At 37.0% G+C, this 12,528-nt stretch overlaps 2 protein-coding genes and 1 long non-coding RNA gene across 3 annotated transcripts; 2 read left to right on the forward strand and 1 right to left on the reverse strand.

Annotated features, from left to right (window-relative positions):
- The first annotated feature begins 1,617 nt into the window (after positions 1-1,617).
- Positions 1,618-2,277, forward strand: LOC126800945 (wall-associated receptor kinase-like 20). The gene has a single exon (XM_050528377.1). The coding sequence runs from the start codon at positions 1,618-1,620 to the stop codon at positions 2,275-2,277; it is 660 nt and encodes a 219-aa protein (XP_050384334.1).
- Positions 2,278-2,606: 329 nt separating this feature from the next.
- LOC126797651 (probable protein phosphatase 2C 5) lies at positions 2,607-6,303 on the reverse strand. Its single transcript, XM_050524331.1, has 8 exons — positions 6,123-6,303; positions 5,107-5,356; positions 4,696-4,867; positions 4,367-4,584; positions 4,149-4,256; positions 3,937-4,062; positions 3,624-3,850; positions 2,607-3,342 (listed from the first exon to the last, which is right to left on the reverse strand). Exons 2-8 carry the CDS (start codon positions 5,314-5,316, stop codon positions 3,123-3,125), a joined length of 1,281 nt encoding a protein of 426 aa, XP_050380288.1. The 5' UTR covers positions 5,317-5,356; positions 6,123-6,303; the 3' UTR covers positions 2,607-3,122.
- A 2,578-nt stretch (positions 6,304-8,881) lies between these two features.
- On the forward strand, positions 8,882-11,134 carry LOC126801071 (uncharacterized). Its single transcript, XR_007672746.1, has 3 exons — positions 8,882-9,175; positions 9,720-9,783; positions 11,046-11,134. It is a non-coding gene; the product is annotated as an uncharacterized LOC126801071 (long non-coding RNA).
- Positions 11,135-12,528: the final 1,394 nt, after the last annotated feature.

Below are 12,528 nucleotides of genomic sequence, written 5' to 3' on the forward strand. Positions count from 1 at the left end.
ATGTGCACCAAAAGATGATTGTTTTAACATAGTACATCTAACCTGTTTTCATCCCTTGAACAGGAATATAAAAATAGGGAGTAAAATCTACGCTCCTCATTTTACAATTTTCACATTTTTTACTCGTTGAAATTTAAGTGTTTAAACAAAAAAAAAACGGTGTCGAGTCTGGAATTGTGTGCGGATTTTCAATCTCAAATAAAAGCCTATAAAACAAGTAGAACAAATGTGATTAGCCATGTCTAATGATATTAAATTACTGTTCAACAACTATAAGCACTATAATCTGTCCTTTCTGTGGTCCTTTCTAAAATGTATGCTTCTTTATACAGGCCACTTCAGGAATACCAGAAACTTCATCGAATATGAAATTGGGAGTGATGTGCCAGTCATCTTAACCCCAATTGTCTATCACTTGTTGGCATGAACAAACACACTTGACACCTGCACTAGAATCCCAATTGATGATAAAGACCTCTTGTTTTCATTTTCATATTGCTCATCATCTTTGTTATTCCTCTCTTGTTAGTGAAGGGAAAGGACTATTGGAGTAATACAATACAAATATATTCATGTATATTATCTGTGTATACAGGCATGTACTGTAATAACTGTAGGGTTATGCTATTATATCTGTTATGTTCCATAGGATGAGACAAAAATGAAATAGGCAGCTTTGTAGTAGCTAATTAGCTACCACTTTCATCAGTTCATGGATGCCATTAGTATGGTTGGGTGTCAGATTTGTATATTCATTGTGGCATTTCTTAATTTCCTTGATGAAAATCTGTACACTGACAGCTTCTTCCACACCCTTGTATTGATATCTGTCATTGGTGAAATTTGTTTTTATAATGTGACAGTATATATTCTATTTAATTTCTGCGCTTTTCAAATATATCACTTTCAATCACTCAACTTAATTTTTTTCAATCAAATGTAGCTGCTTTGCTGAGTTATTTGTTAGAACATCAGCTAAATAGACAACTTTTTTTCTCTTTTGTTGTTGTATATATACATTCTTTTAATGGAAAAATTACAGAATGACTAGACTGAATATGGAGTTAAAGTTGAGTGACCAAATTGATGCATTGAATTGTGTAACTAAAATATCAAACAAGCAATAGTTGAGTGACCAACTGTAAAATTCTGCCTTTGAAAAGCGAGTGATTAGAGTGTCGAATAGGGGTTATAATCAAGTAAGTATTTGTGACATTATGTAAACTAGAGCACTCAAAAGTTGAAACATATGGATATTTCTTTTAGTGATCATATTATGTCATCGAAACAGGTTATGCAACAACTGATCTTGTTGGGGCTAAATTAGAATTCTAGATACAGTGCGGTATGCTTATATTCCCATATATAGATGCATGATTGCTGTATTATATGGATTAGATTCCATTGTATGACGCATGCTCCAATGATAGCTTAGCTTTTGAAGTAGCTAATTATATTCACTATTCATGCTGCACACTGACACTTGGTGCCACACAGCTGCATATTATATGTGTGAAGATCTTGCATAAATAGAGACCAAGCTCTCAGCATTATTTCCAATTCTGGCTCTGCAGAGTACTAGTCTATGTTTAAGTTTTGATCTAGCTACATTTAACTATGGTAATTAGTTCTAGAAGTAGAGTACTTCAAATGATGTTATTTGTGGTGATCATGATCATGTTCACCAAAATTGAGCATGTATCAGCTGAGGCTGGTGCTTGCCCAAAATGTGGTAGCCTAGAAGTTCCATACCCTTTTAGCACTGATGCTAGTTGTGGAGACGCCAGATACAAAATCTACTGCAGCAATGGCAATGAACTTCAGTTCATGTCAGCTGAAGGGTTTAAGTACAAGATCCTCAGCATCGACACTAGTACCAATATTATACTCCCACCTGATCTGTTAGTAGTGAATAATAACACTCCTACATGTTATTCTTCAGATTTCTCATCGCAAGGTTTAAGGCTAGATGAACAATTGCCCTTCAACATTTCTACTCGTAACACAGTGATGCTGCTCAACTGCTCGGACAATCTTCTTCGCTCGCCTCTAAATTGTTCCTCCCACAGCTTTTGTAGGCAGTTTGAGGATAAGATAGAGGCATGTAGAGGTACCCTTTGCTGCCATTTCTTGAAAGATTCCCGCATGACTTCTTATATGATCAGGGTCAGGCTTGGAGGCTGCACTGCTTATACTTCTGTAGTCGATATGCAACCTCATGATCCTGTTGATAACTGGAACTATGGCATTGAGCTTCACTGGTTGCCTCCTAACTAACGGATTGAGTGACTGACTGTTCAGTCCTTCAGAGCATTCCTCTTGTTAACATGTATTTCATGTATGCATGCATTTCCTGGCAAATCGTTACCCCTTTATGTCCTGCTAAAGTTCTCTTTCTTTTTGTGTGAAGTTATTCATAAATTGAGAGATAACACATCAATGATCAATCCATTTTGGCTTTGTTTTAGGTTCTCAGTCTGAGAAAGTCTGCAAGAGAAAACATAGTTGTGATACTTTCAGTGGTTACCCTTCATTTTACAGATGAGATAATAAATACCATTCTTGAAATAAGTGAAAATAAAATATGTAAGAGCGAGCTCGGAAACTGGAGAATTAACTCCCTACGGGATTTCAAATCCCTTGCATAAATATATATAAAGATTGAAAGGAGTTTGACATTGGCACTAAATGGAAGATCAAGCACACTTGTTAGCAACGGTTTCGAATCAATCATATTTCCATCATTCAAACAAAACATATAGAAGCAGCACCAACGAGCTGGAATGCGTATAGCCATTCTCCAACAGAGTACACGGAACTGCTGCAACCAAACGTATCCGTCATGCAACCTTCAACTTGCTTGCAAATTAAAGCCGTTACCAATACAACTATCTTAAACACTTCTGTTAGACAACACTTCTGCTATCAGTCAGTCAGTCAGTCAGTCCAACAGCTGAGTACAAACCACAATCGACACAAACTGTTGACAAGTCCAAAATACCTACTTACTCGGCATATCTCAACTTCATTTCTTACACACATCACCACCTGAAAAACGAAAAACCAAGCATGCTCACACTGCCGGAGAGAAAATACAACAAGATATGTAATCAGATATATTACTACAAGGCCACTGTGGGTGTGCTCATTCTTTTTCCTTCCATGGCATCCTTCTTTTTCCTACATACTGTGCAGAGAAAGGGGCCTTCCCATGGCTTTGAAGATGGTGAGAAAAAAGGCCCAGAATTTATTGATAAACCTTCTGACTGCGGTTGATCCACTTGGCAAACTGCACACCGGAAGATCCCAGAATTGGCATCCAAAGGAATATCCTTACCCAACCTGTAAGTCAGTAGAGAAATGAGAGAAATTAGATGCTGTAGCTCAAGTTGACAAGATTTTAGGAAACAATATTTTAGGACAAAAGACCTCATATGAAATATATGAAAATAATCAAACAAATTATTGCATATTATTGTAATTTCAATGAGAATGAATGTGGAAGAGAAGCAGCCGTTTTAGTGGCTTCAATGCTTCTTTTAGTTTGTCTATCCAATTCATGCCGTTTTATCATTAGCAATTAGGTAAAAAGCCATTCTGGTTGAACCAAACACACAATGTACCTTTCCGCGAGCATTGCTGAACCTTCTTCAAAAATTTCCTCTACAACTCCCACTGCTGAAAGCTTATTTGCTTTGCTTCCATTCTCACTTTTCTTCCTGAAAATAAGTGAAGTGAGCATGTTTTGTTTCTTCCTCGGAGTCGGAGGCAAGACAGGATGGTCTGATGGGATTATGTCAACAACTAGGCAGGTTGTATCATCTTTCAGACCCCTTGACCTCAGAGCCTCCTGAAGCAGACCAAACAGTATTGGGATTAGATTAGTAAAATCAGACTTTTCTGGGCTAGTACATGAAGTGATCCCACTGACATTACCTTTACGACCAGCTTTGCAGCAAGCTCTGCAGGCAACCCCCGGCAAGACTTGGCAGCCATATCGGAAGATAGAGCATCCCAGATGCCATCAGAAGCTATTATAAGTCTTCCTCCAGCATTTGAAAGCTACATAACCAGGAAAGAAGTTTTTGAATTAGAACATTCTACAAGAAGAAAATTGATGAAACTTTTGCCAATAGCACAATGAATACCTTTACTTGCTTGACATGTGGTACTGGGACAATAAATTCACCCACATCTGTGTCACCGATTGAACGAGAAAGGCATAACCCACCAGGCCAGCAGCGCAGGGGACCAACCTGTGAACCAGCGTGTAAATTAAAGATTTAAATCCTTAAGTCATTATTCAATATTGAATTCTCTTTCTGTTTACAGATTATAAGGATGATCTTGATAAACTATACTATACCTCACTACCCCCAAACACATTGAGCCTTCCTACTTCACCCCCACTAGCTGTAACCCGCTCCCTCTCTTCTACATTTTCTTCCAGTCTGTGGTCAACTGTCAATAGTGAAACCACACCTCCCTGGGTGTCTAATATGCATCTAGAATCCCCAACAGATGCAACAGTCACAGTCCAACCGTCAATCACAACAAATGTCACAGTTGTACCAGATGTTTCCCCTGTAAGAAAATCATAAAGAAAAGACCAACAAAAATCACCCACACAGAAATGAAAAATGAATCATTGTAATAAGAAATGAAAGGAGACAACAACAAAATATCGATACATGCCTTTTTGCTGAAATTCAATATCAGTTTTCACAAAACCAGCCACCAGTGCCCGAGGCAGGGCCTGAAGCCACTCGTCCCTACTGACACCTTGAGGAATTGCACTTAAAACATTATCTAATAAAGTCTCCTTTGCATATATAGCAGCTGATACACCATTATGCCCATCAAATATCTGCCAATTAAAAATTTCAAGATAGTATCAGAGAGAATGCAGATGATTTTATTTGGTGCGAAAGAACGAATAGTTACTGAAAATATAGGATACCACTTAACCTAAAACACAACTGATTAATACTCCACTTCATCTTCAACTATTCTAATTTTAATCTCATTTCTTAGTCTTCAGTCCATAAGAGTCAGGTGGCCTGTCAATACACAAAAGATGGAATATATGGACATAATATACTTTACCGCAAAAACAGAAAATGAGGTTGATGGATTCGCATGATCTCTATGGCAATCTGGTTTTATCAGAAAATAATCCTCTCCTTTCTTTGCCAAAGCAGCTTGTCCGTACTTCAAATAGGGTTCCTCAACCTTCTCGCTCCTAATCTCCCGCCCAATCAAAGTTGCCAGTGGAACAAGAGGAGATTTCATCCTTGCTACTTCAGTCTGACTCATTTTAGTCCTTGTGACATTTTCAAGAGACAAGTGCCGAAACCTATCACCCAAACAATCAAACAAAATCAGAACTTCACTACCAACAATCTTCATGAACCAACTAACAAATTTATAACTTTTACACATCAATAGCAGCACGACAGTCAGACAACCACCATACCACCACAAGTTTTTAAAAAGAAAAATAAATAAAAAGAATACCGCATAAAGCTTAAATGAATGAGTCAAAACTTAGCAAAACACTGAACATTTCAAGCAAATTTCATCTCTTCAGTCTCAATACAAGTAAATCAATCAGTGAAAGCAAGCACAGTCCTCCACTGCTTCTTTTAACACAAAAGTGGTCAAAACAGGAACCAAGTTGACTTGAAAGTTGAAACCAGTTTAGCAAAGGAGAATAACCAAGGCCAATTTCAGCACAGCACAGAAGAAACAGAATGTTTCGCTTCTTTCTAGATGAATGTTTATACATTTTCATACACCATTTTCTCGAAACCACATCCAACTAAAACTAAACTTCCCACCAAATCAAACCCAGTAATGCCAAATTTACATAAAGTCATACAATCTACACCAAATTTTACCAAGTAATGTAAAGCTTCCATCTTTAACAATACAAAAACTCGACAAAAAGGTGAAATCTTTAGCTCCTACAGACTGCAAATCCAAATATAAAAACGACCCAGGAAAGCAATCGCATAATCCAAGTTGGTACTTTAAATCGAGCCAAATCCGAGGTACTGAAAAACTATGCAAAGAGTAAAAAGCTCTGAAATTGAAGTGGGAATTGGAGGAATTCTAAGTACCTTTGAACGCACGGATCAAATCTTTAGTACATTCGAGTCCATCTACAAATCCTTCCTCATTGCAATTTTGAGCTGCTCACTAGTTATGATAAAAACCCTAGGAGAGAGAAACAGAGGGGTTTCAGTGATTTGATTGGAAGAGGAGTCTAGAGAGAGAGAGAGAGAGAGAGAGAGAGAGAGATGTGAGAATTTCGGGCAAACATAGCGGAGCTCCCGTGCGAAAATGACACATATGTCCTTATTCTTAGAGACAGTTGCAGCCAGTAAAACTGTAAGAGTATTTTTACTATATTACAATGGACTTCTTATAAAACACTTTTAATACATATATTTATAAAAATATCAAATAAGATTTGAAATAAAAAGGTCAATTTTCTCATTAGCTTATACCGTTGTCATTGATGTTTGAAATATTTATAAAATGCCATCAAATTTTTTCAAGTCCATGTTCCTATGCATGTATTCATTTATTCAACCTTGTTCTCAATCTCTTATACCTCCGGCCTTGTTTCCTAGCAGTTCGTTGACGTTGTCGAGAGTCCAAATCGATCTCAATTTCAAAAAATTCGTCGACGACGACCATGGAAGTCTCCTTCATCGACGATCCAACCCGACTACAACCCAGAGCCCCAAGGCCTTGATCACAAACCCATCACCGACGAAATATGGTCGGAACCGCTGCAATTGCTTCCACAGGATCAACGATGACAGCTCGACTTCTTTGGCGCTGGCACTACTGGAAGCGCTCAACATCGGAGGACGAGATCCTCGAGATTCTTGGAGAGAGCAGCCGGAGTCGATTGGAGAGAGCAATGTGTGTGACAGTGGTTGTGACAGTAGGTATGACAGTGGGTGTGACCGTTAGTGTAAATAGATAGTGTGACAGCTTCTGTGACAGTGGGTGTGATAAGAGATGTGACAGTTAGTGTAATAGGTAGTGTGATAGTGGTTGTGACAGTAGGTATGACAGTGGGTGTGACCGTTAGTGTAAATAGATAGTGTGACAGCTTCTGTGACAGTGGGTGTGATAGGAGGTGTGACAGTTAGTGTAATAGGTAGTGTGATAGTGGTTGTGACAGGTAGTATGACAGAGGTTGTGACAGTGGGTGTAAATAGATAATGTGATAGCGGTTGTGACAGTAGGTGTGAGAGCGTCTGTGACAGTGTCTGGACAGGAGGTGTGACATGCCGAGAATAGCAGAAATTAGGGAACCTTAAGCTTCGGTTTCACCGGAATTGCTTGAAGCACCGCCATTAATGGCGGCAATCCTTTGTGATGGTTGTTGCGCCTTGTACGGTTGGTCGATTCGGAGTGGGTAGTATATCAAATGAAAGAGGGGAGCGAGATCATTCTAACGGTACCAATTTCGTCAAAATTTATCGTCGGACGAAAAAGTTATGGCCGAAATTAGAAAAAGAATGAAAAAAAAAGTAAGAAAAGGCAAAATAGTCCATAAAATATTTTTAAAGTGATTTTTTCTAATTTTGTTGACTTTTTTATAATTTTTATTTAAATATAATGACTTTTTTATAATTAATTTATAAGTATTGACTTTTTTCTAATATAAATTAAGAGATTGTATCTTTTTATAATTTGCCATAATACAATTAGTCTATAACTTCGTTAAGGTAAGTCAAAATGGTCAAAGTTTTATAGGAGAACCTGTTTGAATCGTAATCCAACTCAATCTCCTCCCTAATTGAATTTTGTGAGGACATTTCTTAGCCGAGTACAATATAATATAGGGTTTACTATTGCTCCTCCAGCTCGTCTAAACAAACGAAAGATTGAGTTCCTAAAAGCATCGATCTCTCAGCTTTCTGAGCTTACAGAAATTTCAGCACAGAAGTGTAGCAATTTGCAGTTGTTGGATCTTCCAGCGAAGTTCATTCGCGCGTTTGAGTGTGCAAGTTTACTACATAGCTTTTGATGAGTTCTTTTCCTTTTTCTAAATAGAAATTTGAACCCAGTTTAATAGATATTGTAAGAATGATTTTACATAACAGTGATAATTAATTAACAAAAGATTTATATAATTATATATATATATATTAAATTGATTCACGTAACAAATTTCCTCTTTTTATTGATACTACTTGGGGTTACTTTTTTTTTATTCACGTCAAGTACATGTCCTTTTCGGGAGGCCCAATGCTCACGGGTACTCACGTGCGTGAGTGGAGGACAATCCACAATCGAAGCTGCAGGGTATCCCAAAAACCGAAGGTAATACCTCCGGTATGAGATTAATCCTTACAGGGGCCCATGTGAAATAGTTCTAGCTTGTTCGGCATTTTTGTGTCACTAGCTGCAGCTTTTCGTATCAGCCCAGTTGTAACCAAGAATTAAATTCTGAAAAGTCGAAGTTGTAATAACCCGAATTTTTAGAAACTAAATGTCGAGTATTTTTTTAAGTGTTAAACTTGTGAAATTAATTCAAGACGGCAATTGGAGGTTTGCGACATTTCAAAATAAAAACGGAAACGTTCTCGGATCGTTTAATTAGAAAACGTAACGTTACCGCAACGTATAGATCGACTTTTATTCCGTCGCTCGGTTGCAAAAACTTCCTTCATGAAAGTCGTAGAGCTCATCGATACGAATTCGTGGACACATCATGCGTTCGAATCGGACGTCGGATGCAAAAGTTATTAACGTCGGAGGTTCGTTTCCGATTTTGGAAATAGTATAAAAGGAAGGAGAGGAGATTAAAAATCAGAAAATCAGATTTTTTCTAAAAATCAGATCGGGGTACTGTTCACCCGAGCTCGGGTACTGTTCACCCGACCCAAAAACCTTCTCCGGCCGATTTCTCCACCATCCGACGTCGCCTCGTGTCGTGCCACCTATCAAACTGACGGGCTCGACGAGCTCCATCTTTTGGGCTACGCCTTGCACTCCGGCGACAACCACACACGGTGTAACAACCGCCAGAAGTTACTGCTGTGGCGGCGCCGCCTCCTCCGGCCACCATGGCTCAAGATTCTTGGGGGGTTTTGCTTGTCTCAGTCCCAGCAACATTCCCACAAAAAGAATCGAGCCAAATCGAAGTGTAAGTACCCGAATCAAAATTTCAATTTCTAGGATTTGTGAATAGTGCCGATTTTGTGTTCTTCGTTGTTTGGACTGTTTAGACTCGGATTTAGACTCGGATTTAGACCTTGGTGTCAACTAGGAAGTTGTTGGAAATGTTGTTTAGGTTGTGGTGGTGAAATTTGGTGATGATTGGTGGCGGTTGGTGAACAGTAACGCCGAATGAATAGTGGCTGTGAATAGTAACTCTGCATGAATAGTGATATGTAACAGTGACTGTGAATAGTGATCTGTAACAGTGACTGTGAACAGTGTCACGGTAAAACAGTAAATGTGAACAGTGTTTTGGTAAAACAGTAAATGTGAACAGTGTTTTGGTAAAACAGTGACTGTGAACAGTGTTTTGGTAAAACAGTAATTGTGAACAGTGGTTTAGTAAAAACAGTGATTAGTAAACATGAACAGTGTTCTGTGAACAATGTTTTATGAACAACATTTAGCTGTGCTGAACTCGTCACCTGATATTTTAAGTATCATTTTCTAAGCATTTATCGTGCTATTAGGTGACTGACGAAACGAGTGAGGAAATTACTTTCAGGGTCGTGGAAGTTGCACGCAGGAAAGAATGTGAGTAAAATCTCACTTATTTACGAATCTACCCTTGCGGTGATTCAAGATTTTGCAAGAGTTTTTAATATTGAATTACGACACGTATACAATATAGTGGATTACATATATATCGTATAAATGGTAATAAGTACATATATATATAATTTGCTATATTATATACTGTTATGAATTCATTAGAATTGGTCATTTCGAATGACGAGAATTAAATATTGAGCATGTGATTTGATTTTTGTACAATATGAGGTGTGATTATTGTACGTGGTTTTAACATAAGTTTGTTAAAATGTTTTGTCTTCGGACGAGTTTTGTCTTCGGACGAGTTTTGTCTTCGGACGAGTTTTTGTCTTCTGACGTGTTTATGAAATATGACATGTATATGATATAATGGATTATATATATATTGTATAAATGGTAAAATATGTATATATATATATATAGTTTGCTATATAATATACTGTTATGATTTTATCGTGATTTATGTCATTTCGATGACGAGATTTAAATATCGAGCATGTGATTTTGATTTGTACAATATGATGTGAGATTATTGTACGTGATTTTAACATTGAGTTTGTTAAAATGTTGATTTGTCTTCGGACATGATTTTTGGTACAATATGATGTGAGATTATTGTACGTGATTTTAACATTGAGATTGTTAAAATGTTGATTTGTCTTCGGACATGATTTTTGGTACAATATGATGTGAGATTATTGTACGTGATTTTAACATTGAGATTGTTAAAATATTGATTTGTCTTCGGACGTGATTTGGTACAATATGATGTGAGATTATTGTACGTGTTTGGCAAGTCGGAACCTAGCCTTTGGCCGGGCGAAAGTTACGATACAGTTAGAGCTCTAGTATGTCTGCCATAGTACTGCATGTGAGGTAACGGGTGGTTATCTGCTCATGGGTACTCAGATTGTTTTGGATGTTGGGTAGCGGGTGGCTATCCAATATCGGCGGTGTATTACGAGAGGGGTAACAGATGTGTACCAGCGTTCTTGGTACTCGTATTATAAATGCATTTGGGTAACCAGAAGGGTTACTTAATTTCTCATGAGCGCTTCTTTTCATATTTCTTTGGGACAACCAGATGGGCCGTCCATTGACTCATGAGTGCATTTATATTTGTTTGATTTGTGGATTTTCGTATATATATTAATATGCGAGTTATATTTTCATTTTACTCATACGAGCTGTAAAGCTTACCGGGTTTGTGTTTACAATCCCGGTGCACCAATTCGATGGTGTAGTGGATAACTCCGCAGGTGTGGATTAGCGGGAATTGACAGACCGCTCAGAGGACTTGAAGTTATTTATCTCCAGCTTGTGTGTGGATTTTGTGTGAGTATCTTGTGAGTTTGTTGTGAGGATTACGCAATTCCATTTGTTATAATATTGAATTATAATTTGGGTTGTAATAATCGGTTTAACTAAGTTGTATTTTGAACTCAGAGATGATCCGCTGTGGCATTTTAAATGATTTCGATTCGTTGAAATTGTTTGGTGTTTAACGACTTTGAAATTTTGAGTTTTTAAGCTTAAAATCTTGGGGTCGTTACAGAAGTCATGCTGTGAGCAACCAAGAATTGTTAAAATTGAGGAATTTCTATATACTACACTATCAAAAGCAAGCAAACAATAAGATGACCAGATATATGGTGAAGATACAAATATTGGTACCATGCATTGTTTGGAAGTAATTTGGTAGTTAAGGAAGAATTGTTCACACAAGAAGCCACAACTACAATGGAGAAACACGGACAAAAGGAAGTTGATGTGGTTTTTTCTAAAAATCATTTTTCTTATGGATGTGACTCATGTGAGGAACTAAATCAAGCATCACAATCATATCAAGATGATACAACAACATTAAAATATCAAATGAAGGATTGTGAACTAATTATTGAAGAACCAAATCACCTGGAAGTTCATCACCGAAGCTGGACTATATGGAAAGAGACATTGAAGATTTATTTCTTGAGAATCCAACAAAAGAATTTGTTACAAGAAGTTCAAATTGGAATGTGTTTCGAGAAAGTGATATTCCAACAACGGTTCCCTTTATGATCCTAGAAGAAGCATTTTTCATTCGTAAATTGAAAAAAAAAAACTCCGTGTAAGTTTTTTTTCTATGTTTGGTGAAAACAAAAATATTGTGTTCATCCATTTTTATATTTCTTTTATATTAACTCTAATTATCATGCAAGTTATGTGATAAAAAAAAATAAATACTATTTACATAAAGAGGTAAATCATGATTATTTTCTCTTTCACATACTCAAATTTTTCCAAGTTGTGAAAGCCACATGTCAACTTAACTGTTCTAAATTTATGTGTTGCAGCGGAACCTAGAGATACTTCACCTTAGTGATGATTGTCCATATATTTTCGATATGTGCACGCCATGTATGTCTTCTTCTACAAAACACTTTGAAATGTTCATGAAAACTCTGTTTTTCTTAGCTAAAACTTATGTTATATATGTTGATCTGTAGTTGCCCATATTCACATCCACTTATATGTAAAAATATCACTCTTATATCAAATAGCAAAAATATCTCAACAACCGCAAGACAGATGCAGTTGTAAAGAGTCTAAAGATTCATCATGTGATGTTAAAAAGACATGTGGTGTTTCAACACAAGCTGATACTGTTCAAGGAACAATTTTGGTAAATGATTAACATGAGCCAATTATAGTTAACTATCTATATGTATATATATAATAACTTCA

This window comes from Argentina anserina, chromosome 6, assembly GCF_933775445.1.
Source record: "Argentina anserina chromosome 6, drPotAnse1.1, whole genome shotgun sequence".
NCBI classification, from domain to species: domain Eukaryota; kingdom Viridiplantae; phylum Streptophyta; class Magnoliopsida; order Rosales; family Rosaceae; genus Argentina; species Argentina anserina.

Excerpts from the sequence above, each read along its gene's own strand:
- LOC126800945 (XM_050528377.1), top strand. The coding sequence starts at position 1,618 with ATGGTAATTAGTTCTAGAAGTAGAGTACTTCAAATGATGTTATTTGTG.
- LOC126797651 (XM_050524331.1), bottom strand. The coding sequence starts at position 5,316 with ATGAGTCAGACTGAAGTAGCAAGGATGAAATCTCCTCTTGTTCCACTG. Across the intron at positions 4,063-4,148 it reads CACATGTCAAGCAAGTAAAG|CTTTCAAATGCTGGAGGAAG; the intron begins GTATTCATTGTG and ends CTGGTTATGTAG. Across the intron at positions 3,851-3,936 it reads CTGCAAAGCTGGTCGTAAAG|GAGGCTCTGAGGTCAAGGGG; the intron begins GTAATGTCAGTG and ends GGTCTGCTTCAG.